This window comes from Callithrix jacchus, chromosome 5 (assembly GCF_049354715.1).
Source record: "Callithrix jacchus isolate 240 chromosome 5, calJac240_pri, whole genome shotgun sequence".
Lineage (NCBI taxonomy): Eukaryota > Metazoa > Chordata > Mammalia > Primates > Cebidae > Callithrix > Callithrix jacchus.
In genome coordinates, this window is record NC_133506.1 from 160,163,227 (window position 1) to 160,189,459 (window position 26,233).

A 26,233-nucleotide genomic window follows, 5' to 3' on the forward strand; every position below is an offset into this window, starting at 1 on the left:
CTAGTTATAACATCACAGAATTTTAGAAAGGACCCATACAATTTAATGTAAGTCAGCGACCTCATTTTCTAGAGGAGGAAAGTGACCCAGTGAGGGTTACCAACCTACTCAAAAATCAGTCAATTAATGGGAAACCTCATTAAACTACTATCTCCTTTACCATTCTGAAATACTCAGACTTATAAAAGTTGCAAAAACAGCACAAAGAATTCCCATATAACCTTCACCCATATTCCCTCAGTTCTAACATTTAATCACATCTATTTATCATTTTCTTCCTATATGATTATGTTCTAGTGTTTCAAAGCACTAGACATATTGCTTCTTTAACCCTAAATATTTTGTGTTAATTTCCTAAATATAAAAATGCTATCTAATACAAAGAGAGCATAATTATCAAAACTAGGAAAATAACATTAATATAGTATTATTATCTAATCTTTAGACATTATTCAAATTTCCAATTGTCCCACTATTGTCCATTTATTTATTTATTTAGTTCTGGGGTACACTGTGCAGATCATGCAGGTTTGTTACATAGGTATACACGTGCCACGGTAGTGGTTTGCTGCATCCATCACCCCTGTCATCTACATTAGGTATTTCTCCTAATGCTATCCCTCCACAATCCCCCCAACCCCCTGCTATTCCTCCCCTAGCTCCCCACCCTCCAGACCCCAGTGTGTGATGTTCCCCTCTCTGTGTCCATGTGTTCTCATTGTTCAACACCCACCTATGAGTGAGAACATGCGGTATTTGGTTTTCTGTTCTTGTGTCCGTTTGCTGAGAATGATGGTTTCCAGATTCATCCATGTCCCTGCAAAGGACATGAACTCATCTTTTTTTATATCTGCATAGTATTCCATGGTGTATATGTGCCACATTTTCTTTATCCGGTCTATCATTGATGGGCATTTGGGTTGGTTCCAGGTCTTTGCTATTGTGAACAGTGCTGCAATAAACATACATGTGCATGTGTCTTTGTAATAGAATGATTTATAATCCTTTGGGTATATATCCAGTAATGGGATTGAGGGATCAAATGGTATTTCTATTTCTAGATCCTTGAGGAATCTCCACACTGTCTTCCACATGGTTGAACTAATTTACACTCCCACCAACAGTGTAAAAGGATTCCTATTCCTCCACATCCTCTCCAGCCTCTGTTGTCTTCTAATTTATTAATGATCGCCATTCTAACTGGCATGAGGTTATATCTCAATGTGGTTTTGATTTGCATTTCTCTAACGACCAGTGATGACAAGCTTTTTTTCATATGTTTGTTGGCTGCATAAATGTCTTCTTTTGAGAAGTGTCTGTTCATATCCTTCGCCCACTTTTTTTTTCTTGTAAATTTGTTTAAGTTCTTTGTAGATTCTGGATATTAGCCCTTTGTCAGATGGGTAGATTGCAAAAATTTTTTCCCATTATGTTGGTTGCCGGTTCACTCTATTAATAGTTTCTTTTGCTGTGCAGAAGCTCTTCAGTTTAATTAGATCCCATTTGTCTATTTTGGCTTTTGTTGCCATTGCTTTTGGTGTTTTAATATGAAGTCCTTGCCCATGCCTATGCCCTGGATGGTACTGCCTAGGTTTTCTTCTGGAGTTTAATGGTGTTAGACCTCATGTTTAAATCTTTAATCCATCTAGAGTTAATTTTTATATAAGGTGTAAGGAAGGGATCCAGTTTCAGCTTTCTGCATATGGCTAGCCAGTTTTCCCAACACCATTTATTAACTAGGGAATGCTTTCCAGTATAAAGCGTATTTGAATAGGAAGAGAGGATGTTAAATTGTTCCTGTCTGCAGATGACATGATTATATATTTAGAAAGCCCCATCATCTCAACCCAAAATCTCCTTAAGCTGATAAGCAACTTCAGCAGTCTGAGGATGAAAGTCCAGTTTCATCCAGGTCCCTGTAAAATCGCAAGTATTCTTATATACCAATAATAGACAAACGGCCAAATCATAAGTGAACTTCCATTCACAATTACTGCAAAGAGAATAAAATACCTAGGAATACAACTAACAAGAGATGTGAAGGACCTCTTCAAGGAGAATACAAACCACTGCTCAAGGAAATAAGAGACGACACAAACAGATGCAGAAACATTCCACACTCATGGATAGGAAGAATCAATATCATAAAAATGGCCACACTGTGCAAAGTAATTTATAGATTCAATGCTATCCCCATCAAGCTACCAATGACTTTCTTCACAGAACTGGAAAAAACCACCTTAAACTTCATATGGAACCAAAAGAAAGCCCACATAACCAAGGCAATCCTAAGCAAAAAAAACCCAAAAAAACAAAAAAACAAAAAACCTGGAGGCATCATGCTACCTGACTTCAAACTATATTATAAGGCTACTATAATCAAAACAGCATGGTACTGGTACCAAAACAGAGCTATAGACCAATGGAACAGAACAGAGGCCTTATAAGGAATGCCACACAACTATAACCATCTGATCTTTGACAAACCTGACTAATGTCCTTTTAAAAAGTAAAAAAAAAATTGTTTTGGTTGTAGGTTTTATGTTTCTTAATAAATCCTTTGACTTGGAACAATTTCTTCTCCTTTAAGAAGTTCTTTGATCTTTGTCTTTCACAATCTTGACACTTTTGAAGAGTACAGGTCATCTGTTTTGTAGAATGTCCACCCATTTGGGTTTGTGTATTTCCTTATAATTAGATTCAGTTTGCATTTTTGGTAGAAATACTAAAGAAATAATGTTATGTCCTTTCAAATATGTTGGGGGGGTCTAAAATATCTATTTTCCCCCCCACTGCTAGGGATATTAATTTTTAATATATATTTACATTCATATTATTTATTGAGACAGGTTCTTGCTCTGCTGCCTAGGCTAGACTCAAACTCCTGAGCTCAAGTGATCCTCCAGCATCTGCCTCCCAAATAGCTGGGAATGCAGGTGCATGTCTCTGTGGCTGGCTTAATTTTGCTCACTTAGTTAAGGTAGTGTCTACCAGGTTTCTCTATTAATCTCGGCTCACAGCAATCTCCGCCTCCCAGGTTCAAGCTATCTTCTTAAATGTAAGAAAAAGTTCCTGCTCATAGATAATAATGCCAGGCACCTTGCTGTTTTCCTTAAATAAGCCTCCTATATTAAAAATATTACTGATGGTTTCATTATAACTAAGCAGCCTCGGTCTTTTAAAATTAATGTTTACAGAACTACACACTGAGGTTAGATATTCCCTCTATCATAAGGATTTTAATTACCTAAATTAAATATGTATCATAGATACTAAATATCCTTGCCTTCAAGAATGCTACATTCTGAAATTTATGGTTAATAACCCTAAAACACATTTGGATCGTTTTATTTCAAAATCTTTCTTCCTGTTTCAGAAAAGAGGAAGCTAGCTAGAAAGAAAAGTAACTGGCTCTTCAAACAGTAAAACAGATTTTAAAACAGAAACTGGGAGGAGGCTCAAAATTATACTCTAGAACTCAGGCACGGGTGGCATGTGCCTTTAGTCCCAGCTACCTGGAAGGCTGAAATAGACAGATGGCTTGAGCCTAAGAGTTCAAGGCTGTAGTGTGCCATAATCACATCTGTGAATAGCTACTGTACTTCAGCCTGGGCAACAGAGCAAAACCCTGTCACTAAAAAAAACAAGAAAAAAAATTATACTGTAACTCACACAAATACACTTCACACACAATAGAGAAAATACATAAAATATCCAAAGTATAGCCCTCCCTTTCCCTTTTTTTGACAGGTAAATTGTAGAGATGTAATCCAACCTAGCATGAACATGCACTTGTTCAAACACTTTTCCTTTTCTTCTCTTCTAAGAGCTCAGTTAAGCTTCTGGTCTTTTAACAAGGCTTAGCCCAGAGTTAAGCACTTTCATGCTGCAAAAACCCTATGTACAAGGTAGGAGCAGGGCACATCACTTCATCCACCGACTGTAAGGTCGCCTACCAAGTCAGAGACAGGTATGTAAAATGCAATTCAGAGGAGCAGTTCTTACCCAAATGAAACCAAAATATTCTTCCCTATCCAAATCTATTTGGCTCCTGCAGCTTGGGAAGAGTGTGCTAATGTGTGCATTAGGTAAAAGGCTTGAATCTGTTTACACAAAATACATCTAGGAAACACCTCTCAGGTGACTAGAAAGACTCTTCCCCCTCTACTACCATAAATAGAAGGAAAATGCACACTCTTGAAACTCCAGCTGCTGATCTGGGCTCATGATAAACTGCTTTGTAAACTGGACTGACTAGTAACCGGCTAAAGTATGAGTCACCAAGAACCTAAGATTCTATAACCACACATTCTACGATTCCTTCCAGAGAACTGGTTCCCAACCTCTTAAATAAAGAAATAATAAAATTTCAAATGCTGAATTTTTCTAGGTTTATATTTTTAAAATAAGTACAATATTGGGACTTGTATTAGTTTGCTATGGCTGCTGCAATAAAGTACCACAAACCGGGTCCCTTAGCAGAAATTTATTGTCTCACAGTTCTGGAGGCTGTACGTCTGAAATCAAGGTATTGGCAGGGCTGGCTCCTTTTGCAGACTCTGGGGGAAGAATCTGTTCCAGGCCTCTGTCTCTGGCTTGTAGATGGCTGGTCTTCAGGTTTACATGGGTTCTATGTCCAAATCCAATTCCACCCCCGCCCTCAACCTTTTTTTAAATTGAGACAGTGTGGAGTGCAGTGGTGTGATCTCACCTCTCCCTCTGTCGCCCAGGCTGGAGTACAGTGGTGCAATCTCACCACCACCAATCTCAGCTTAGCCTCCTGGGCTCAAGGGATCCTTCCACTTCAGCCTCCCGAGTAGCTGTGACTACAGGCACGCGCTATCATGCCTGGCTAAGTTTTAGATCTTTTGTACAGATGGGGTTTCTCCATATTGCCCAGACTGGTCTCAAACTCCTGAGTTCAAGCAATCCACCCAACTCGTCCTCCTAAAGTGCTGGGATTACAGGTGTGAGCCACGGCACCCAGCCCAAATTTCACCTTTTTATAAGGACACCAGGAAGTGGAGTAAGGGCTTCTCTCTACTGCAGTATAACTGCTTTACTAATTACATCTGCCACGATCCTATTTCCAAATAGGTTACGCTGAGGTACCAGAGGCTGAAAATTCAGTATGTGAATTGGGGGTGTGTGTGCATGCGCAACTCAACCAATAATAGAACTTAATTTGTTTTAAGTCTATCACCTGAGAATTTGTTCCCTCTGCCCGAAGTAACTTCTATAAACTAGTCTCTTCATTGTTTCTAAATTGAGATTGGATATTATTCTTCAGGCTTCTTTGCTGAAGATCATAAAATCTTACCCACCTCAGTTATTTCTACACCACTTCAAACAGACTGTTTCCCAAGATTTATTTCTAAAATGGCTTCACTGGCCAGGGATTGTAGCTCACACCCGTAATCCCAGCATTTTGGGAGCTGAGGAGGGCAGATCACAACGTCAGGAGATCGAGACCATCCTGGCTAACACGGTGAAACCCTGTCTCTGCTAAAAATACGAAAAAAATGGCCGGGTGTGGTGGCACACACTTGTAGTCCCAGCTACTCGGGAGGCTGAGGCAGGACAATTGCTTGAACCTGGGAGGCGGAGGTTGCAGTGAGCTGAGATCGTGCCATTGTACTCCAGCCTGAGCGACAGAGCGAGACTCCATCTCAAAAAACAAAACAACAACAACAACAAAAACAGGCTTCAGGAAGATCACAAATACTCATAAAATAGCCACAATCCTAACAGTTAGCAATACGATATTACCTACTTTTAAGAAATGAAGGTGTCGGCTGGGCGCAGTGGCTCACAACTGTAATCCCAGCACTTTGGGAGGCTGAGGCAGGTAGATCACCTGAGGTCTGGAGTTTGAGACCACCCTGGCCAACATGGAGAAACCCCATCTCTACTAAAAAATATGAAAATTAGCTAGGCATGGTGGTGTGCGCCTCCAATCCTAGCTACTCAGGAGACTGAGGCATGAGAAGCTTGAACCTGGTAGGCAGAGGTTACAGTGAGCTGAGATTATGCCACTGCACCCCAGCCTGAATGACAGAGCGAGACTTCGTCTCAAGGAAAACAAAAAAAAAAAGAAACGAAGGTTTCAATGCTTCTTTGACGCCTTAGCAAAAACATTACATTCCACTTGACTGTAAAAAATGACCTCCCAAACACTTCTAAAAGCTCTCATCATTTAAATAATTAGATTAAGTATCTTTCCTATCTTTTATTTGAATCAGGAAATCTAATTAAATTCTGCCAGTGCTTATCAATTTTCACTGTACACATGGGTAAACATTTAAGAGTATCAATATTTGACCCCACATAGGATAAAATAAATCAGACTATTTGCGGGTATAACCAGAGCCTGACATTAAAGCTCCCCAGGTGGGTCCAATTTGCATCCAGGCTTCAGGACCACTGCTCTAAAGAATGACAACATTCAAAACTGCATTCTCTCAGCTGAGTCAGCTCTAATTATTCTTCCCAAGATCTGGGATATTAGTAATCCAAACAATTATATTTTTATATTATTAGATCTTTTGCTGTTTGTCACGTGCAGATTATTTTCCCCTTTCGCTTTGGGATAGAACCAAAATAAACCACAAACTGTGGGGAGAAGAGAGGGAAGATCTCCTGGAATTAAAATCTAAGATCAGAGTTTCCAAAGCTTCAATATATAGAAGCAAATTAAACTCTATCGATAAAGTGATTTTCAATTGTTTTGGAACTTTCTGGAAGGTCTTAATAGCTCCAAAGTGATTTCCCCTTTCTATTAATTATAGATAAACTTAGGGTATATATTGAAAGCAAAATTTTAGCAAACATTTTTTCAGCAATATTCAAACCAGTTTTAGCAGAAGAGAGTCGCGGTTCCCCAAATTTCAACACTGTCTACGATACAGTTTCCACTTATTGCAGTCGATCACATATGTGGCAATACCATCAAGTTAAAAAAAGAAGGGAAGTGACCAATGTAAGCAGTACAATATGTGACTCCCCTAACTGGGCTTGCTTGTTCCTTGAATATACCACAACCCAAGGTCCTACGTGGATATTTCAGAAATTATTAATCATTCTTCCAACTTTATTAATAATTTTGTTCATCAGGGTTTTGGGTATCAGAAAGCACAGGAACTTTCATATAACTTGTTTGCCAAGTTTCTCTAACAGCAGCACTCAATCTGGTGGTTGCTGATTGTGAAACATCCTGTCAAAATCCTCTCTAGAACAGCTTAAAATGAAATATCTATAAAATATTTGCCCAAAACAAAAAGCAAGTTAAATTTAGTCTTCAGCATTTCTCCAAAAGCAGACACCACTTTTTAAAGGCAGATACATAATGAGCACACCTTCAAGTAGTTCATGCAGTGTCTTTGCATTGAGGCAAGAAAACACGGAGAGGGGTCTGGAGCCTTACTCCTCCCACAGTCTTCAATGGCCCCCCCGGCTCCAAAGCCTCTCCAATAAACATACAAATTAAACACTGTACTTGCTATGAAAACACATCTTTGAGACACATTCCTGTGCCCTGCCTTTGAATCGGACTGAAGCCCCAAGGCCTCATCCTGTGAAGACACTGCTTTGAGGACTTCTGAATTATTCTTGAAATGATTTCCTTTTACATTTGGTTTAAAAAACAAAAACCCAGCATCTCGTTCTATTACCACATGACCTGACAATACCATGTAGCAAATTCACTACACATATACATGACGAACAGGGTGTAACAGTAAAAACTCAGGTTCTTATTTAAGGTAGGACTCCACCATGGCCTTGGTATTGGAACTCAGGCAAGTTACCCAGCCTCTCTAAGCTTTAGTTTCTACGTCTATCCAAAATAATAATATCTTCTGGAGTGGTAAGAATAACATGAAAATAAATCACCTGTTGTAACACATGGCATACAGTAAGCAACAAATAAAATGTTTTGATGATTAAAGCCCTTCAACATTTGATATGGACAGAAATAAACACTCTCAAAAACTGACTTACTACAATCTCACATGGACAGGCATGGTTCCGTTTTTATTTTTTTGAGGCAGGGTCTTGCTCTGTTGCCTAGGCTAGAGTGCAGTGGTGTGATCGTAACTCACTGCAGGCATGTACTCCTGGGCTCATGCAATACTCCTGCCTCAGCCTCCCAAGTAGCTGGGACTATAGGCACATGGCACCATGTCTGGCTAATTTTTTAATTCTGGTAGAGATGAGGTCTCTCTATGCTGCCCAGGCTGGTCTTGAACTCCTAGGCTCAAGCAATCCTCTCTCACGTTGGCCTCCCAAAGTGCTGGGATTACAGGCGTGAGCCACCATGCCTGGCCCGATTTTGTTTTGTTTTTAATGAGAATAGTCTTTTCGGAACATTGGTGAACAAACCTTAACCACCTACACTTAGCAACAACATTTAGCTTCAACTAAAAGCAAATGTTGATACATACATGTGTTCACTTTGGGGAAATCCATGAACTGTACACTTATTACCCATGACTATTTTTGTATTTATGCCACATTTCAAATAGAAGTTTAAAAAGAAGAGGTCCACCTGATGTGAGAAACAAAACTTCAAAACATCTTCACAATACTATGATGGTATTCCGTCATTGTCTCACATAAACCATGATAAAATTAAAGAAAATCTCTGCACACAGTGCGTCTACATAGATAAACACACAAAAAAACTAGGGTGATTGGTAAACAAAATGAAAAGTTGAAATCCTTTCAAAAAATCCCCATGGCACATTTTTAATAATTACCTTTGGGAATACATAATATGGAACATACTCATATTCCAAGAGTATGAAACATCGCTGCTTCCTTTCCACATAGTGCCCCTCCTCAATGGTTTCCACTGTTACTGCTTTCCAAAGTGTATTTTAAATGATTTCAAGAATTGATGTATTACACAAAACCAGCTAGGATTGTGCAATAGATCTCCAAGGCCCAGTACAAAGTTTTCTGTGAAGAATTCTTCACAGCCAAATTCTCCGCATACTTTTAAAAATCTGCCACTAAAACAGTTCCAAGTATTTCTGTTGATTAACTCAAGCTCCCTATACACACTTTCTATTCTTTTTTTTCTTTCAAGATAGGGTCTTGCTCTGTTGCCCAGGCTGGGGTGCAGTGGCACAATCACAGCTCACCGTAGCCTTGACCTCTGGGGCTCAAGCAATCCTCCCACCTCAGGTGTGTGCCACCACACCCAGCTAATTTTTGTGTTCTTTGTAGAGATGGGGTTTTGTCATGTTGTCCGGGCTGGTCTTGAACTCTGGGGCTTAAGCAATCTGTCCGCCTCAGCCTCCCAAAATGCTGGGATTACAGATGTGAGCCACCACACCCAGGCTTTTTATTTTTTATCATAAAATAAAAAGTAGTTTTAGCAACCAGGTAGAAAAGTCCATCTAGTTGCAGTACCCACTGCTCAACACATTGGTATAAATTATAAGAACATCATAGTTTTACTGACTACAGGTGTAGTACATGAATGTCGTTCTTAAAAATGTAATACATAAATGTATTTGGGAAAAGGTAAAAAAAAATTGCACTAATCCTAGATATAATCAATATAAAAGACAATTTACTTAATAGTCTTCCGTATTCTCTTCTTCCTTTATGGTTCTTTTTCTCTCTTATACCCTAGCATCATGGTTAAGAGTTTGGGCTCACTCAAGTCAGAGAGTCAATTTCAACGCAAGTGTCACTTACAGTGTGTGTTTCTGGGTAACATGCATTCCTTCGACCTCTTTGATTTCTCATTATACGTGTTTTCCTTACTTGTAAAATGGGGATAACGAGAGTTGTCACACCATACAGGCTTATAGAGATAATAATATAAAATGCTTATCATGGGCAGGGCCTGGCAAGGGTTAGACACAATAAATGCTCATTCATTATTAAACAACATATTCATTTTTAGACTAGCCTAGTGTTTATATGTGTGTACGCACATTCTGCCAGGTTTTGGTATCAGTGTTATGTCAGCTTTATAAAAAATGATTGGGAAACTCTCTCTGAACTCAAACTGTTTAAATTAGTTCATTAAATTTTTAAGACAAGGTCTCTGTCAGTGAGACTCCAGGCCAGAGTGCAGTGTCGCAACAATGGTTCACTGCAGCCTCTACCTCCTAGGCTTGAAATCCTCCCACTTCTGCTTTCCAAGTAGCTGAGACCAGAGATACACACTATCACATCACACTAATTTTTAATTTATTTTTTGTAGAGATAGGGTCTTACTATGTTGCCAGGGCTGGTAAAGTTGAAAATAACTCACCCATGAAACTATTTGGGCCTATAGGTTTTGTGCACGTGGGTATTGTTTCCTGGCAATTGCCTCAGTTTCTTTCATTGTTACTGGCAAATTTTCATGCAAAGAAAAAAAAATCTACATTATTACCATTCCAAAAACATAAAATATTACAATGCATGAGCTCAAATAAGCTCAAAATCAAATCCCTATACTCTTCTGCATTATCCCACCATCCCTTAAAATATAAAGGAACAAATCAAATATTGTCAAGATTAAGGAGGAATTAATGAACAGCTAAGAGACAAACTGTCCTCTAGTTAATCCTCTAAGAGACTGCCAGTAAGTCAGAACTGGAACCCAGACTTATTTAGTAATTCAGCTAGGTCACCTTGAACAGTGATTATCTGGATGCCTCTGTAACCCTGCCCTACAAGTCTATCATAGGTGAAAGATACTAACACAGGTCTTCCCGTTAGAAATAAATTCAAGATAACATTATATTTTAGAAAATGGGGAGAATACGTCATCCATCATACAGTGACTTATAAGAATCCAATTACATGCAGAGAGACTGTAAACTACAAAGACCTGTATGAGATATTAGGCAGTCTTATCGTCACACTGTATTCAAGACTAAGGCAAGTCATGTGTTCTCGGCACCGAGGTTAACATCCAAAGCAGCATCTTTGGATGTTAACCTCTGTGCCGAGAACACATACATGTCTGTATCAGCCTCCTCATTTCCCAGTGGCGTTCATTCTCCAATATCCTATTTTTTTTTTCAGACAGAGTCTCCCGCTGTTGCCCATGCTAGAGTGCGATGGCGCAATCTCGGCTAATTGGAACCTCTGCTTCCTGGGTTTAAGCAATTCTCCTGCCTCAGCCTCCCGAGTAGCTGAAATAACAGGTGCCTGCCACCACGTCCTGCTAATCGTTTTTGTATTTTTAATAGAGACAAGGTTTCACTATCTTGGCCATGCTGGTCTTGAACATCCAATATTCTAATTTTTGATTATGTACCCACTACAAATGTCACATAGATAAACATGTGGCTTAATTAAGGGGAAAAAAGGATTCATGTGTCTGGTCATTGACACAGTACTTTGAACTAAAAAAACTCACTACCGCACTGTGTAAAAAGTGTTCTCTAGTCTCTGTCTTTGGGAGTTCTTCAATATAATAAACTATAAAATAGAATAAAGTGGTTCTCCTAATGTGGTGATGATGATGGAAGCAGCTGCTGTGTTAAAGGCATCATATGGCTTTATCTACTTAATTCCCACAACGCTAGGCTATATATTATTAAAACTTTCTAGTGAACCAGCCAGGAAGACCTGAAATCTGACTCCAGAGTTCACAAGTTTAACCACTATCAGTACAGGATCCTACAGATAAACCACTTAGAATGTATTACTAAGTCATAATGAAAGTCTCATCTAAATTAATGCTTGAATCAAAAATACATATATAAATTGATAGTTCTCTTCTAAATGAACACTGTCTACAGACCTACAGCTGAAATAAGTTTGTTTTACTTTTCTTCTTTTTGAGACAGGGTCTCATCTATCACCCTGGCTACAGTGCAGTGGCAGGATCACAACTCACTGCAGCTCCACCTCCCAGGCGCAACTGATCTTCCCACCTCAGCCTCCTGAGTAGATGGGACCACAGGCAGGCACCACAACACCTGGGGATATATATATATATATATATTATATTTTTTTTAAATAGAAATGGGTTCTCCCTATGTCGCCCAGGCTTGTCTCAAACTCCTGGGCTCAAGCGATCTTACTGCCTTGGCTTCCCAAAGTGTTGGGATTACAGGCATGAGCCATTGCGCCTGGCCACTTCTGTTGGCTCCCATCAGAAGGAGTGTTTCTGAAAAATCCCGGCTTCTCTCTTGCACAGTACCATCAAAAACCTAAACGTCTAAGTAAAATGGTCTTTTCTCCAGAATTCCCCAAGATAATGTTTGAGGTTCCATTAAAAACCCCTGTGGAGTTGTTTTTAATGAAGTCTAATCCTAGTGTAACTGTGTCATGAAAATTGGCTTTCCTTAGTCTTTGCCTATATTTCTCTTTTTGCAGCCAGGATAAGTTACAATTTGTCCATGCATATCAAAAAGTAAGAGTCAATGAGAAGAGTCTGTTTTTTTATGGGAATGTCCACTTTAAAAGCTTAATATTACTGGTAGGTTGTCTGTGTGCAGCTATATGTGAACAGAATTAGTTACAAGGTAAAGAAACAGGTAGATTTGGGGGGAGGTGCAGTAAATTTTAACCAGGTATAAATGTTCACTTACAAACTAAGTAGATTAATAAACATCACAGTAGTCACTACCAGTTTGATAAGTGTTTTAAACATGCAGATTCTGTATAACTCAAAGATTTTAAATAAAATCATAAAGGGGGAATTTCTGCTACTAGAAGATGGACTTTGACAAGACTCTTACATGGTATGTACACAGCAAAGAATAAAATGAGGCAAGGCATCCTTGAATAAAGGCAGTTTAGCTACAACAGAGCCTCTCCCAGAATTGAAAATTCATGCTACCTGCTCACAGGTATGAGAGAAATTAGTGGTACTCCAACAAAACTGAACAATGCCAGGGCAAACTATGTCAAAACAAATGTTAAGGGAAAATTCTCCCTTATAGTGTAAGTCTACCAGATTTTTAAAATCCCAAGTTACAAGTTTATTGGCTTACTCTAGAATCAAGCCAGCCATTGTAGATTATCAAAGGAAAAATGTGACAACAGAACAAAACAATCTGAATGAATCTGTGTAATTGGTATGCAAGTCACCAAAATCATTTTCATCATCTCACTTACCCAATTGGGTAACAGAGATTATCCAGTGGAAGACAAGAGCTATCAAAGTTTTTCTTGATTTTTCTCGGGTCATGAATATGAGGACTGTGGAACCAACAGCAACTGCTCTAACTCTTGACTACTTCCACGTGCCATGCTACAGGTAAACACATTGCATAAACATTTAATGTTCATAACCTTGGGAAGTCATTCTGTCATTTTTGGTGAAAGAAATAAAGCTCAGTGACATTTCAAAACTTGTCTAAAGTCACACAGCTACAGCAAGGTTCCCAAATTGATGTTTTTTTAATGCCATTTCACACAGACTCTTGACTGACAAACATCAATTTTCATGATTCAATATCATGTCAAAGTTGCAGGCAGTGGACTGAATACATACTAATCAGTCACTGTTTAAATAATAAATTATTGAGATACGGAAGGGGAGGGAGGAGATTACAGTTAGTTGGGCCTCCCAGTAGCTCCATGGAACAATGGAAGTTTGTTCTAAATGTTCTTGTTTTTATTTTGCACATGCCATGAAATAAAAAAGCAGAATAGGAAAAATGCAGAAATCATGTAAAACTATAAAATATAATAAACTGTTAAACTGTCACCTAAAAGATCACCTTTTAGAAGACCAAAGTTTTTTCCTAACTAATCTTCGTATCATTCTGCTAAGAAGTTTCCTGATCTCCTGTCTTCAGTACTTTCTCTCAATATTGTATTAGTAGAAGCAGGTTAAACAGATCAGCTTACAAATGTTTTACCAGGCAAAATATTATAACGTAGCATTTCTAATAACAATTCCTTAGCAATTTTCCAAAAGAAGAATTGCTCTAATATTGACAATTGACAATTTTGGTTAGTATTTCTAAAACATACACACACACACACACACACACACACACACACACACACACACACTTTTCATCAGTACTCTATGTTGAAAATGATCCTTTTTTTAAAACAAAGACCAGTAACACTACCTGTTTATACAACCGCCTATCTTTTATGTGCTATGTGTTAACTGAAATGGAAAGACAAAAATTTTCAAGGTCACACAACAAAACTAAGACACATCAAAGGTGTCAAATGTTAGGGAGAGATTTTTTTTTAAAGTTATATTTAGAAGCAACGGAGTACTACTTTCCTTTTTCAACTCAGCAAGGCTATTCTACTTTTTTAACCCAGCAAGGTTAGGTGATTATTTTCTGAAAGAAGTTGCCAACTCTATTTCCAACAAGAAACGGATCAACACAAACCTCATTAAAAAAAACAGTGTTCTTTGAAAATGTGTGCAGAATGGATAAAATGTGGTACATCCTTATGATAAAATATTCTTTACAGTAATAAAAAGAACGGAGTAGTGATACATGGCCCACCACAGAACCTCGATAACAGCATGCCAAAGTAGAAGAAACCAGTCACAGGAGAGAACATGTTCTGATTCCACTTACTGTATCTGAATTGTCCAGAACAGGCAAACATACAGAGACACAAAGTGGATTAGTAGCTCCCAGGGGCTGGGAAGAGTGGGGAAGAACAGGTCATGACTGCTGACAGTGTGATAAACATGCCCTAAAATTGATTATGGAGACAGACGTGCAATTCTGTACAAACTAAAAACCATTGATTTTTTACACTTTAAGTAGATGGATTATATGGTACGGGAACTACATTGCAATAAAGCTGTTTTTTTTTTTTAAAGGTATGCCAGGCATAAGAACCACTACCTGTAATTATACTAACAAATTATCTACAATTAGTAACACAGTTTTGCCAAAATCATAAATGCAGAATATAGTAATTCTTCCACATTTTAAACTACTCTTCGCCACTTACATGTTGCAGTGGCTAGCATTATTCAATTAGTGGTCGAAGGCACAGGCTGGGTTACATTTCTTAGCTTTATCACTTAGTAGCTATGAAATTACAGGCAAGTTACCTCCCTTCTCTGAGCCTCACTTGACTCTTTTGTAGTAAGAATTAGGAGCACCTACTTCTTAAGATTGTTGTAAAGAATTAAATAGGATAATCCCCGTAGAGCACAGTGCATGGGGCAAGATGCTCAGTAAACAGTAGCTACTAAAATTCATCACTGAAAGTTTCTGGAGCCCACCTGCTCCATGTCCTACCCTATACAACGATCTCATCTCATTCATTTAAGGACTTTATCCCTGGGCCTCTGTGGAATGGCTGGGGAGCAGTTAAAGGAAGATTTTGCAAAAAAAGAGTAGTAAGTTCCTACTCTCCACACTGACTCCTCTTTCATAAGAACTATCAGTTTCCTTGCTGCCAAGAATGGGTGAGGAGATAAGCCAAATGTTAGACCACAGGCAGGGCTGTCCCTTCACTTAACTTGAAGTGGGCCTCAGCCCTTAGCAAAGTCAGATCTCCCCCAGAAGGCAATCAGGCTTGTACCTGGGGGCTCTAAGACATAACTCCTTTGATAAAGGCTTTTCCAAGTGCACTGAAAAGAAACAAGCAACCTCTGTATGTTAGTTTCACAAACGGCCAAGCTTATAATGGATTTCTTAAGTCTGATATGACAAGATCTAAAAAGAAGGCAACCAAAGCAGACAGAACCTGAAATTTTAGGCAAATAAGAGAGGATCCACTGAGTCCACACACCAATCAATAGAGACACTGCAGCTTCATGCCCTTCACATCACTGGTGCTGAGTAAGTTACACATTAAACACTATCAACTCATTCCTTTTACCTTACTTTATGAGGTATACCTAATCTCTGACCCAACAGAATCCTACCATTATAGTTGAAAAATGGCAGGTTGGTGTGACTTATCCTCTTAGGTACAGGAAATAGTACATAAGGAAAGAGGAAAGCTCTATACGAATGTTAGTTTCTCTGATTTTGTTTTAGAAAAACGATTTCAATATACAACAGAGTAGACAGAAAAACAAAAGCATCCACAGACCCACAACCAGATTTAATGTGAACAACTCTCATTTAATGGATTTTATTTATGTACAATTTCAATGACAAACTTCAAAAGTTATTTGACGTGTCTTCCACTAAAGGTACAACAGAACAGTTCCAGATACTTCAGAAAAACGATTCTATGAACATCTGTTTCTGGTCTTAGAACTGTAGCGACATGGCTACACTGTCCCTGTACCCAATGTGAATGTGGTCAACAGGTCCTGGGAAAATCTATTACCGCTTATCATTCAGAGATCTTCTGATATGATAAGGACCATAAGTGAACACATATATTTCCCATATCATCTACCAACAGGTAAGTTATATCTATTTTATAGAAGAGATCACTTATTCCATAGATTTTAAAAAGGAAAAAAAAATATTTGAGAGAACTCAATGATATTAAATGCTTTGGTAATATTAAGGGGAAAAAAGGACAATCTCTTTCTTCAAACAATTTAGCACTTATTTGGGAAAATTAGCAATGTATATATGAAAATTTAACATGGCAAATGTGAGACTGATAATAAGCAGCATAGAAATAAAGGATAAAGTTATTAATTCTTGAAGGAATGATTTCAGGATGAGTTCCTGGAAAAAGGATGTTTTGTTCTAAAATCGTGAAAGATTATTAGACTTGAACATGCGACAGGTATGAATGTGGGGAAGCAGGAAAGCATTTTGGAAAATTCTATAGTGTGAAACAGTCAGGCACACTGTGAAAAGCTTCTCCCCGTGAGTTAAGACGTTTGGACAGATAATGAAGTCGAGAGAATCCGTTAAAAGTTTCGGTACGCTCTGCTGCTCTGGAACACCTCTTCTTCTTTGTCAGATAAACCTTGAGATGCAGCTCAACCTCCGTGGTGACGCATTCCCAAAGTTACAATGCACTCAATGGCTCCATTCTCAGTATCCACAGCACTTTGCATTTCTCTCTGTTACACTGAATAGTGCTTCCCAAACACTGCATGAAAAAAATCACTGGGCAGCTTGTATAAGAGACAGCAAGGCACTGTTACTCTTTTTGTTTCGTTGTTTTCTTTTTTTGAGATGGAGTTTCACTCTTGTTGCACACGTTGGAATGCAATGGCGCAATCTAGGCTCACCGCAATCTCCGTCTCCACGGTTCATTCGATTCTTTTGCCTCAACCTCCCGAGTAGCTAGGATTACAGGCATACGCTAATACGCCGGCTAATTTTGTATTTTTAGTAGAGACGGGGTTTCTCCATATTGGTCAGGCTGGTCTCAAACTCCCAACCTCAGGTGATCTTCCCACCTCGGCCTCCCATTGTGGCCTCCCAAAGTGTTGGAATTACAGGCATGAGCCACGGCGCCTGGCCAGCACTATTACTCTTTAACCTTCAGGAATTAGCAGTCAGAGGAAGCCAATTTACACCCTAGAAAGGGAAGTGCTAATACTACTACAGGTCGTAGAACTGCAGTAACACGGCTACACTGTCCCCGCATCCAATGAGAATGTGGACAATCTTCTATTGTGATGAGAGCCTATAAAAATGTGTTGTTCCACGTGTTCATTTTTTCCTTGTTACCAAACTTCTCTCTAGACTTAAGTCTATTAAGCATAAATAATTTGCCAGCAATTCTACTTTTAAAACCAATGACAAAAAAAAAAAAATCCATGTTTTTTCATGTAACGTATCAAAATTATTAAATAAACTCCTGGAACATGTGAGTAAACAGTCAGGTTTCCTTTCTTTAGAACCTTGTACCCACAGACTTCTGTTGCTTCTTATTCTCACAGATTCGCCATGCTAACACGCTTGTGAAGGTCAAACCAGGGCACCACTGCATAAACGGAGATGGTACCCAGTGCTGATGGTATTGGTCTCCCACAGAAGCGCCTCATTCTCAGCTGCAAATATTCCCAGTTTAGAAGAGACAGCAACAACAGAGTTTTAAATTGTCAGCATCAACAGCATTGATATTTCCTTTCCAACACCCCCCCATGACCCCTGCCATCTCCACTCAAGAGTGCCAAGCAATTCCGAAAAAGAATATGAACCGAATATGGGAAAATGATCAAAATGCTGGCAACCATGTTAACAGTGTCCGTTTCTTTAGACTAACATAACTTAGGCCGTAAGTGAAAACAAAAATACATTCTAATCTGGTGCCTTCAAACAGTGATTTTATAAACAGCCAAACGGAATATATTATTTTAAAAGTCATAAATACTTTTTAACTTTAAAAAGTTAAAATCCCACCAAGATTTTAATTTAGCTTAACAAGCTAACTCTAAAATTCACTCAAAATCCTATTCCAGTTTGGAGGGAGGGGGATATCCTATCGGATATCAAATCTATAAACTGATTCTAATGAAAACAATGTGATACTGGCACAATATAAAACCAGTTCAAGGAAGGAGGATACACTAGGAAGTCCAAAACTGAAGCCTGTACACAGGGTAACTTAGTATTAACAAGGGTGGCAGTTTAAGTGTGAAGAAACATGCAATAAATGGTGAAGAGCTAACACCACTATTGGGGGGGTGCGGAAGGAATCTTCAGATCATGAATACCTCACATCATACAAAATAAACTTCAGATGGACTGAGGAGCTAAAAATATGAAAGATATTAGAAGAAAATGTAAAGAGAACATATACTAATTTTAGAAGTGAGGAAAGCTTTCCTAAGCAGCAGGCAAAAAAGCCCCCAAAAGTAATATTATTATTTATAATATTGATATATTTTATTAAAAACATTTAAAATTTCTATACAGCATAAGATACCATATTGTTAAAAGATAGCACTACACTGGGAGAAAATATCAATGATTCTAATGAAATAACCATAATATTTAAAGAACTCCCACTCGGCAAAACGATATATTAGTAAGTAAATCAAAGAAAACTCTAATTGACAATAAATAAAATTTACAAATAATAAATTACCTCACCACTAGTAGACAAGGAAATGCAAATCAAAACAGTAAAATGTCACTTCCACCCTAAAGACTGGTCAAAAAAAAAAAAAAAAAAAGATTTATGTTGATAACAGTTTGGGAAATACACTATTAGTGGTAGGAGGAAATAACGCAGTCCCTCTCTTCCCCACTAACTTTTATTTTAGATTCAGAGGGTATATGTGCAAGTTTGTTATACGGGCAAACTGCTTGTTACACGAGATTTGAGGTATGATTGACCCCACCACCCAAGCAATGAGCACAGTACCCAATAGTTAGTTTTTCAGCCCTTGCCTGCTTCCCTCCTTCCTCCAGCTAGTAATCCCCAGTGGCTACCGTTTCCATCTTTATGGCCACGTAACACAGCCTTTTAAAACAATTATCTGTGTTTATATTTTTAGTAAGCTCAGTAATTCTGTTTTTAGTAACCCTACAGAAACAATCAAATAAGTGTACGAAGATACACACACACACATGCACACACACAATGACAAAATGATAGTGCTCAGTAAATATTAGCTATTAGCCAGAGATGTTTCTAAGAGCTTTAGAAATATCAACTCACTTAATTCTCACAGCAATCCTATAATTTAGGTTCCATAATTTTCATCCCCATTTTGCAGATGAGGAAACCAAGGCACAGAAAGTTTGAGTAACTTGCCCAAAGTCAGAGAGAGAGTAGGCATCGGAGTCAGGATTCAACCGAGGCATTTCAACTTCAGAACCTGAGCTCTTAACCATCATCACCACTAGGCAGATCTACTGCGTTCTAAACAAGGATGTTCACTGCAATACTGTACATCATAGCAAAATGCTGGTAACAGCCACGATCAGCAACTGTAAAATACATAATCGGCTGCTCATCATGCAAAATAGTAAATGATGTATAATCAACACACACAAATATTTATAACACATTATGTGAAAACAAATGAGGCACAAAGATGTAGTGTAACTTCATTCGTGTCTTAAAAGCAACCTCTGTGTGCAGTTTTGTATGTGTGTCTATTCATTTGTTCAGACAACTGTTTAAAAATTACACAAAAATATTAATACTTAATACTAGTTTCTTCTGGGAAGGAGAACAGGATTAGGGCGTAAGGATGAAGAGAGGTTTTTCACTGGTTATTTATGTATCTTTGTATTAGGTGACTTCTTTTATTAATATAAATGGCAAGTTATTGCTTTTCTATTAAAAACAAATTAAGCTAATAAGCAAACATGGAGGTAGAGCCCCAGGTGAGATAAGATGCTAATATCATCAACAGCAACGATCTAACCTCTTCCAAAGCAATCACATTTGTGATGCTGATGGCCCAGACTGAAGAGCTAAATGGTAACAAGAATTTTAAACATTGTGATGCTGATTAGAACACAGTAAGATTGTCACACATTATTGCAAGAATATATAAAACATCATTAGTGAGAAATCAACTGGGTGAGTTCAAATTGTGGCTCTACTATTTAATAGTTGTATGATTCCAGGGAAGTGACTTAACCTCTTGATATCTCAATTTCCTCATTATAAAATGGAGATATTAGTAATTACCTTATATGGTTAATACTTGTAAAATCCTTATTACCTGCACAAAATATAGATTCATTTTGTTAGACAAAAATAACGTAAGAAAATGCATATATATACATGCTGATGTTACGCTAACAGTACCACCTCCCTTTCCAAAGACATAAATAACCTCTGCAAAACAAACTAAATGTATCACGCACAGTAAGTGTATAAGTGTTGTTTTGCAAAACTTTTGTTTTTTTTTTTTTTTGAGACTGAGTCTTGCTCTGTTGCCCAGGCTAGAGTGCAGTGACATGATCTTGGCTTACTGCAGCCTCCGCCTCCCGGGTTCAAGTGATTCTCCTGCCTCAGTCACCTGAGTAGCTGTGACTACAGGTGCACACCACCATGCCTGGCTAATTTTTATAAATTTTAGTAGAGATGGGGTTTTACCATGTTGGCCAGGATGGTCTCAATCTCCTGAACATGTGATCCACCCTCCTCGACCTCCCAAAGTGCTGGGATTACAGGCGTGAGCCACTGCGCCTGGCCTGGCAAAACTTTTTTTAGGCTACGCAGACACATGTATGAATATGGTACTATAATGTAAAATTCACTTCTCATGGTCCAAAGAATATCAAATCCACTATAACTACAGCATGTCGGTGAGTGGCGTAGGGCTCTGTCCTCTGCTGCTACATCCCAAGATCAAACCTCACCACATCAAGCCTGGCATCTACAACAGCATCTTTCATTTAAGAGGGCTGCAAAGTAAACACGCTGTTCAAACCTTAATATATGCACAAACATCCTGTCTTAGAACAAATTCGAAACACCTTTCTTCCTAAGTGTCTTTTCTATTGTCTCTAGATTAAATTCATATCACTATTAATATATTTTTAACACAGATCATAAAGCAATACTCTCCCTGAAACTTTTTTCCTCCCTAGTCAAAGCACATCCTGATGTTAAGGCAACTTAATCTAAATCCTCACTGTTTGTAGGTTTGTTTATAAACTTTTTGTTCTGTCACTTCAATGGACAACACAGCTAAAAAAAACTTTTAATTTTATACGAATCATTAAATTCACTCTGCCAAAAGTAAGAATTTTATTATTCGTAGTAGCTACATTTCCAGAATAAAGGCATTACATATTATAACTGGCCTAATAAAATTAGGTGTTTAGTATTACGCTTATTTCAGTAATAAATCAACTTTAGGCTGGTTCTCAAAATATTTTTCCTAGTACCCTGCCTGAGTCTCTCCGACACATACACTATTTCTCCCGTATCATGTCTGCTATTCCCCATATAACTTGTTTAAAAAAGAAGTGAATTGTGAAGTCCCATGAACCTCTAGCTTTGTTCCCGTTCGCGCGCGCGTGTGTGTTGGGGGAGGGGCGAAGGAGACTAAAATTAATCTTAGATCTTTTACGCAGTATCTCCTAGATCTTTTTTATATACTGAAAACAGTAATTTGCACATCTTGTATAAATTCACTGAAAGCCAATTTAGAAATTCTTCAGTTCAATTCCCTCATTCTACAGATGATGAAATCTAGATCTAGAGAAGTTAAGTAACTTCCTCAGAGTCACATGCTTTGTACTGAAATGTATGATTATGTGACCGCTAACACTGTCTCATCTACTTGAAGAAGTGGCCCGCGATTACGAACATTAATTAACCATATACATTAAATGGTGGCATGTTTCCTAGAACTTTTCAAAGTACTTAAAAATAATTACTTAAGGCATTTAGTGTTAAGCCTCATTTTACAGAAAAACAAGCCAAATCCTAAAAGTATTCCTTCCTTGTTACTATATCAAAGTTAAGGATAAGATTTATTCTTAAAGAATTAACTGGTACTTAAGACACAGTATCATCTTCCTCCAAATACTTCATTTCTAAATTTTTACTTAAAGTTTCTCTTATTGTCTTTTTAAAAAAGTTAAAAATCATAATAAATTCATTAAAGTAAAATTGTCTCTGGATCTCATACCTGCCGTTCATCCTCCATGACGTTACTGGCAAATTCAAATACTAGTTCGTTCTGTTGGACAACAGCAGCCATAATACAGCATTCCCCTTAGATCCACATGAGAAAAATTCCAAACAGGTTCATGTGTCAGGCGGCAAAACCCAGGGACTGATTTGGGTGAAACCCTCCGCTCTGTCTGAGAAGTTACTGCACACTCAGGTTTTCTTTAGGGAAGGTGCTTCAGTTTTCCTGTTCATTGAGGTTCTAGTCAAATTCTGACAATTTTTCTGAAATTTTTCTTCTCTCAAGCTTCTCGGCCTAAAAAAACAAAAGCTTACGTTAGTTACAAAAAAGCAATCCCCACTTAGAATATAATAACTGAGACAGAGGGCAGTATCGTCAAAGCAGTTTTTTGTTATTAATATTTTTAAATAAAATCAACATGACTAATGAACATAATGCTCTTTTTAAAAAGTTACATATTTTCTTTGAAGACTTTGCTCCTGCTAAGATCATCTCTCACTACTGAAAATTATGCCTCTCTCCCCCAATCCCCAGTTAAACTACTGTTAAAATACTCAATGTTTTTTTAAAACATACCAAAAAACCCCAACAATAATGAGGGTTGTCATCGAAATAAAGGATATATAAACAATTTCCTTCTTTTTACCAACTCAGCAGAGCACATACACAGAAACTGCTACCCCACGAGTAATTTCATAACGTATATATATATTTTCACCTTTAATTATATAAGAATTTAAAATCTAATACATTTAAAGTTTAGTAAGAACTATTTTTAAATCTTTTAAAAATAAGCAGAAATTAAAGCCCACTCTTTCTGTTCTTTTAAAAGGCTTTTGGTAAGTAGAATGTTTTTAAAATTACCATGCTTAAGTCTGTCTTCAGTGGCTTCTTTTTTAATGCACTGAAATGTATTCTTATCTCGAGCATAGGCTTGCAAGCAACAGGAAGGAAACAGCACTTGACCACGTCATGGCAAATTAGAACATGCAAAGAACTGCACTTTACAATAGTAGAAAAACAGAAACGCAACTGAGCAGTGAAAACAATTTCACAACGAAGAAAGAAAGGCTTTTAAAATATTGGCCAAAGATGTCTGCCTATTGTTTTAAAAAGTTATAGATACTAACAGAAGGAAAAGGAAAAAATTCTTTAGGTTTTTAATCACAATCTTATTAAATTTTCATCAAATGATTATGGCCATAAACGTGGTATGAAAAGACAAAGACAGAAAAATAATCACATTAAGTAGCATCTAGTTCTTTGAATGACCATTTATAATTTTAATACAAACACTTTAGTTGACTCCAAGGAAAGGATGGCCAGTAATTTCCTAATAATTTAAAGAGACAAGTTTGGAGACAAAGCTGACCTGGTGAATCAGTTTCCTTGAAAACGTAAATCCAGCTAGTATGTGCCAAATCACTTAAGCATTTCCTAATTTCTGCAGAGACAAGTCCCTATGTGTTCTGGGCTTTCACGGCCATCATGGGTGATTGTGATTTTCCCAGTAGGAACTCAAAATAAAGTAAGAATTAAGACTCCAAGTCAGATGATATTTCCAGTTACTACACCAAATTCCAACCCAGCACATTTCCCACTCTCATCCACTCCCTTTTAACAGCAAGTTCAACTCCAAATGTATTCCTAGCACATTCAGGTGATTTTTGAGCCATGTACCATATCTAGAAGAGGAAAAAGTGTTTTGATCCAAACAGATCACAGATGGACGTATTTGGCCTTGTGCAGGTATTACTGACAATACCTTTTTCCTTAGATTATTATCCAACCCAATTCCTCTACACCAGGCCTGCCTAATGCTCCTCCACACAAACTATTCAATCTTGCCTCTTTTCTCAACTTCTGTTATTTCCCATGCCTGCAGTACCCGCCCACTTCTACTTGCCAGCATTCAATCCCATCTTTTCCACTCAATACTCAAGCCCCATTTATTTCACAAAGCCTCCCAACATCTCTGCCTCAAACTGTAAGGGTGCTCCCTTCAAAAACACAGCAATTACTGCCCGTACAACCAATCTAGGATTCATTGTAGTACACTGTCTCAAATTCGAAAACTGCGTCCCCTGAATTCAAGTGAATACATGTTTGAGTGCCAATTATTTGCAAGGCAATGTGCCAAGCACCAAGACAACTGAAGCAAAACCTCTTCTGGGGAAATAACCTTTGTCTAAAATTTCTTCTGTATTTCCCAAACCTGTGTGCCCACAGTGATTACAAAAAGGATTACACTGATAACAGATACTGTTTTAAATATCTTATCAGGTCAGGCATGGTGGCTTAAAGCTGTAACACCAGGATTTTGGGAGGCTGGTAGGGAAGAAGTCACTTGAGACTAGGAGTTTGAGACCAGCCAGGGCAACATACCAAGACCTCACCTCTACAAAAAAAAAAAAAAAAAAAAAAAATTAGCTGGCTGTGTTGGTGTGTGTGCACTTGTGATCCTAGATACTCAGGAGGCTGAGGCAGGAGGCTCGCGTGAGCCCAGGAGTTCAAGGCTGTAGTGAGCCACGACTGCCACTGCACTCCAGCTTGCCTTACATAGTGAGAGTCTGTGTTTAATAAATAAGTATCACTAGATATTTAAACTATTTCTACTAATATCCTTTATTTAAAAAAAGAATGACTGACATATTCCTGGTAAAGAGGAAACTATTATCGTAAGTTTGAAAAGCCACAGTAAGAAAATATAACCAGAATCAAGGGATGTTTGCTGATACAGACGTTTCTCTGTAAAAGATTAGGTTCCAAAAGGCTATTTCAAAACGCATTTGTTCACAAATGCAAAATGACATTGTCCCAAGGGCCAAGGTGAATACATCTACGGAAATTTAAGTTTTACTTTCTTTTTGACTGCTATCGTGTGCTGTTTTCTATCAGCACTTCCACACTGCTACTGTGCTTTAACAGTTGTCTTTCAGAAATCTCAAAAGTCAGAATAAGCAATCAATATACCCACACCTTATAGTACATACTAAAAACCAACAGTAATAAATCAAAACTGAAAATGGCTCCCCACAATCACAAGCCACTTATTGAGGCAGAAGACACCTTTGCTGGCATGTAGCTTTTGCTCATTTCTATGGAGAGGTCCATAAACTGAAAATGTGTACATAAAGAAAAGCATTTTATTGGTTTAGTCATGTCTTTGACGCTCTGACATCTTTCCTGCTCCTCCTCCTCTCCCTCGTGTACTTATATACCCTACAGCATCAAGGAGGTTCTTGAGAATACATTTTCTGATACCTGATCCAGAGGGAGCACCTGTAGATATCAAAGATACTTAAATTACAAAGTTCAGGTATCTTACAATTCTTTTCAGTTATAGACAAGACTGAAGATCTAAATTAATGATTCCATTTTTCATCAGTAAATTGGGGTGGCCAAGTTCTTACAGTCTACAAGAAAAACAGAACTAAAATTGGAATTCTTGTTTCCTAAATCAGGACTGTCTCTAAAACCATGCAGCCAGGCCTCTAAATCCACCAACGTCCTTTCTGCTATAACAGTTTATTATATAGATTAAGTAAATACATATATAAAAAACAATTTAAATCTCCAACTCCAGGTTCAGGTTCTGAGCTCCAAATCCAGTCACCAAATTGTCTATCAGACAAGTCTATATCAGCGCCTCTTGAAGACAGTGTGTAAAAAACATGTCCAAAACTAAATACATCATCTAATTCCTCAAATATGCTCTTAGATGGGGAAAAAAAAATGGGCACTCGGATTAGAAAGAGGGCATCCAGGCAGGCATCTATCAGATAAAAAAATCTCAGG

General features: G+C 37.9%; 1 protein-coding gene across 6 annotated transcripts in view; it reads right to left on the reverse strand.

Moving 5' to 3' along the window:
* Window positions 1-26,233, reverse strand: part of ELF1 (E74 like ETS transcription factor 1) — a 104,449-nt gene that overhangs the window by 23,212 nt on the left and 55,004 nt on the right. For 4 of the 6 annotated variants that reach the window (XM_054256821.2, XM_054256820.2, XM_078375338.1 and 1 more), the window contains exon 2: window positions 22,433-22,729. In XM_054256821.2, the coding sequence (XP_054112796.1) occupies window positions 22,433-22,504 (72 nt within the window). In that variant the 5' untranslated portion in view covers window positions 22,505-22,729. Of the gene's footprint in view, window positions 1-22,432; window positions 22,730-23,299; window positions 23,339-26,233 lie in introns of those variants that run through there. The other 2 variants (XM_078375337.1, XM_078375335.1) reach the window with 1 other exon arrangement.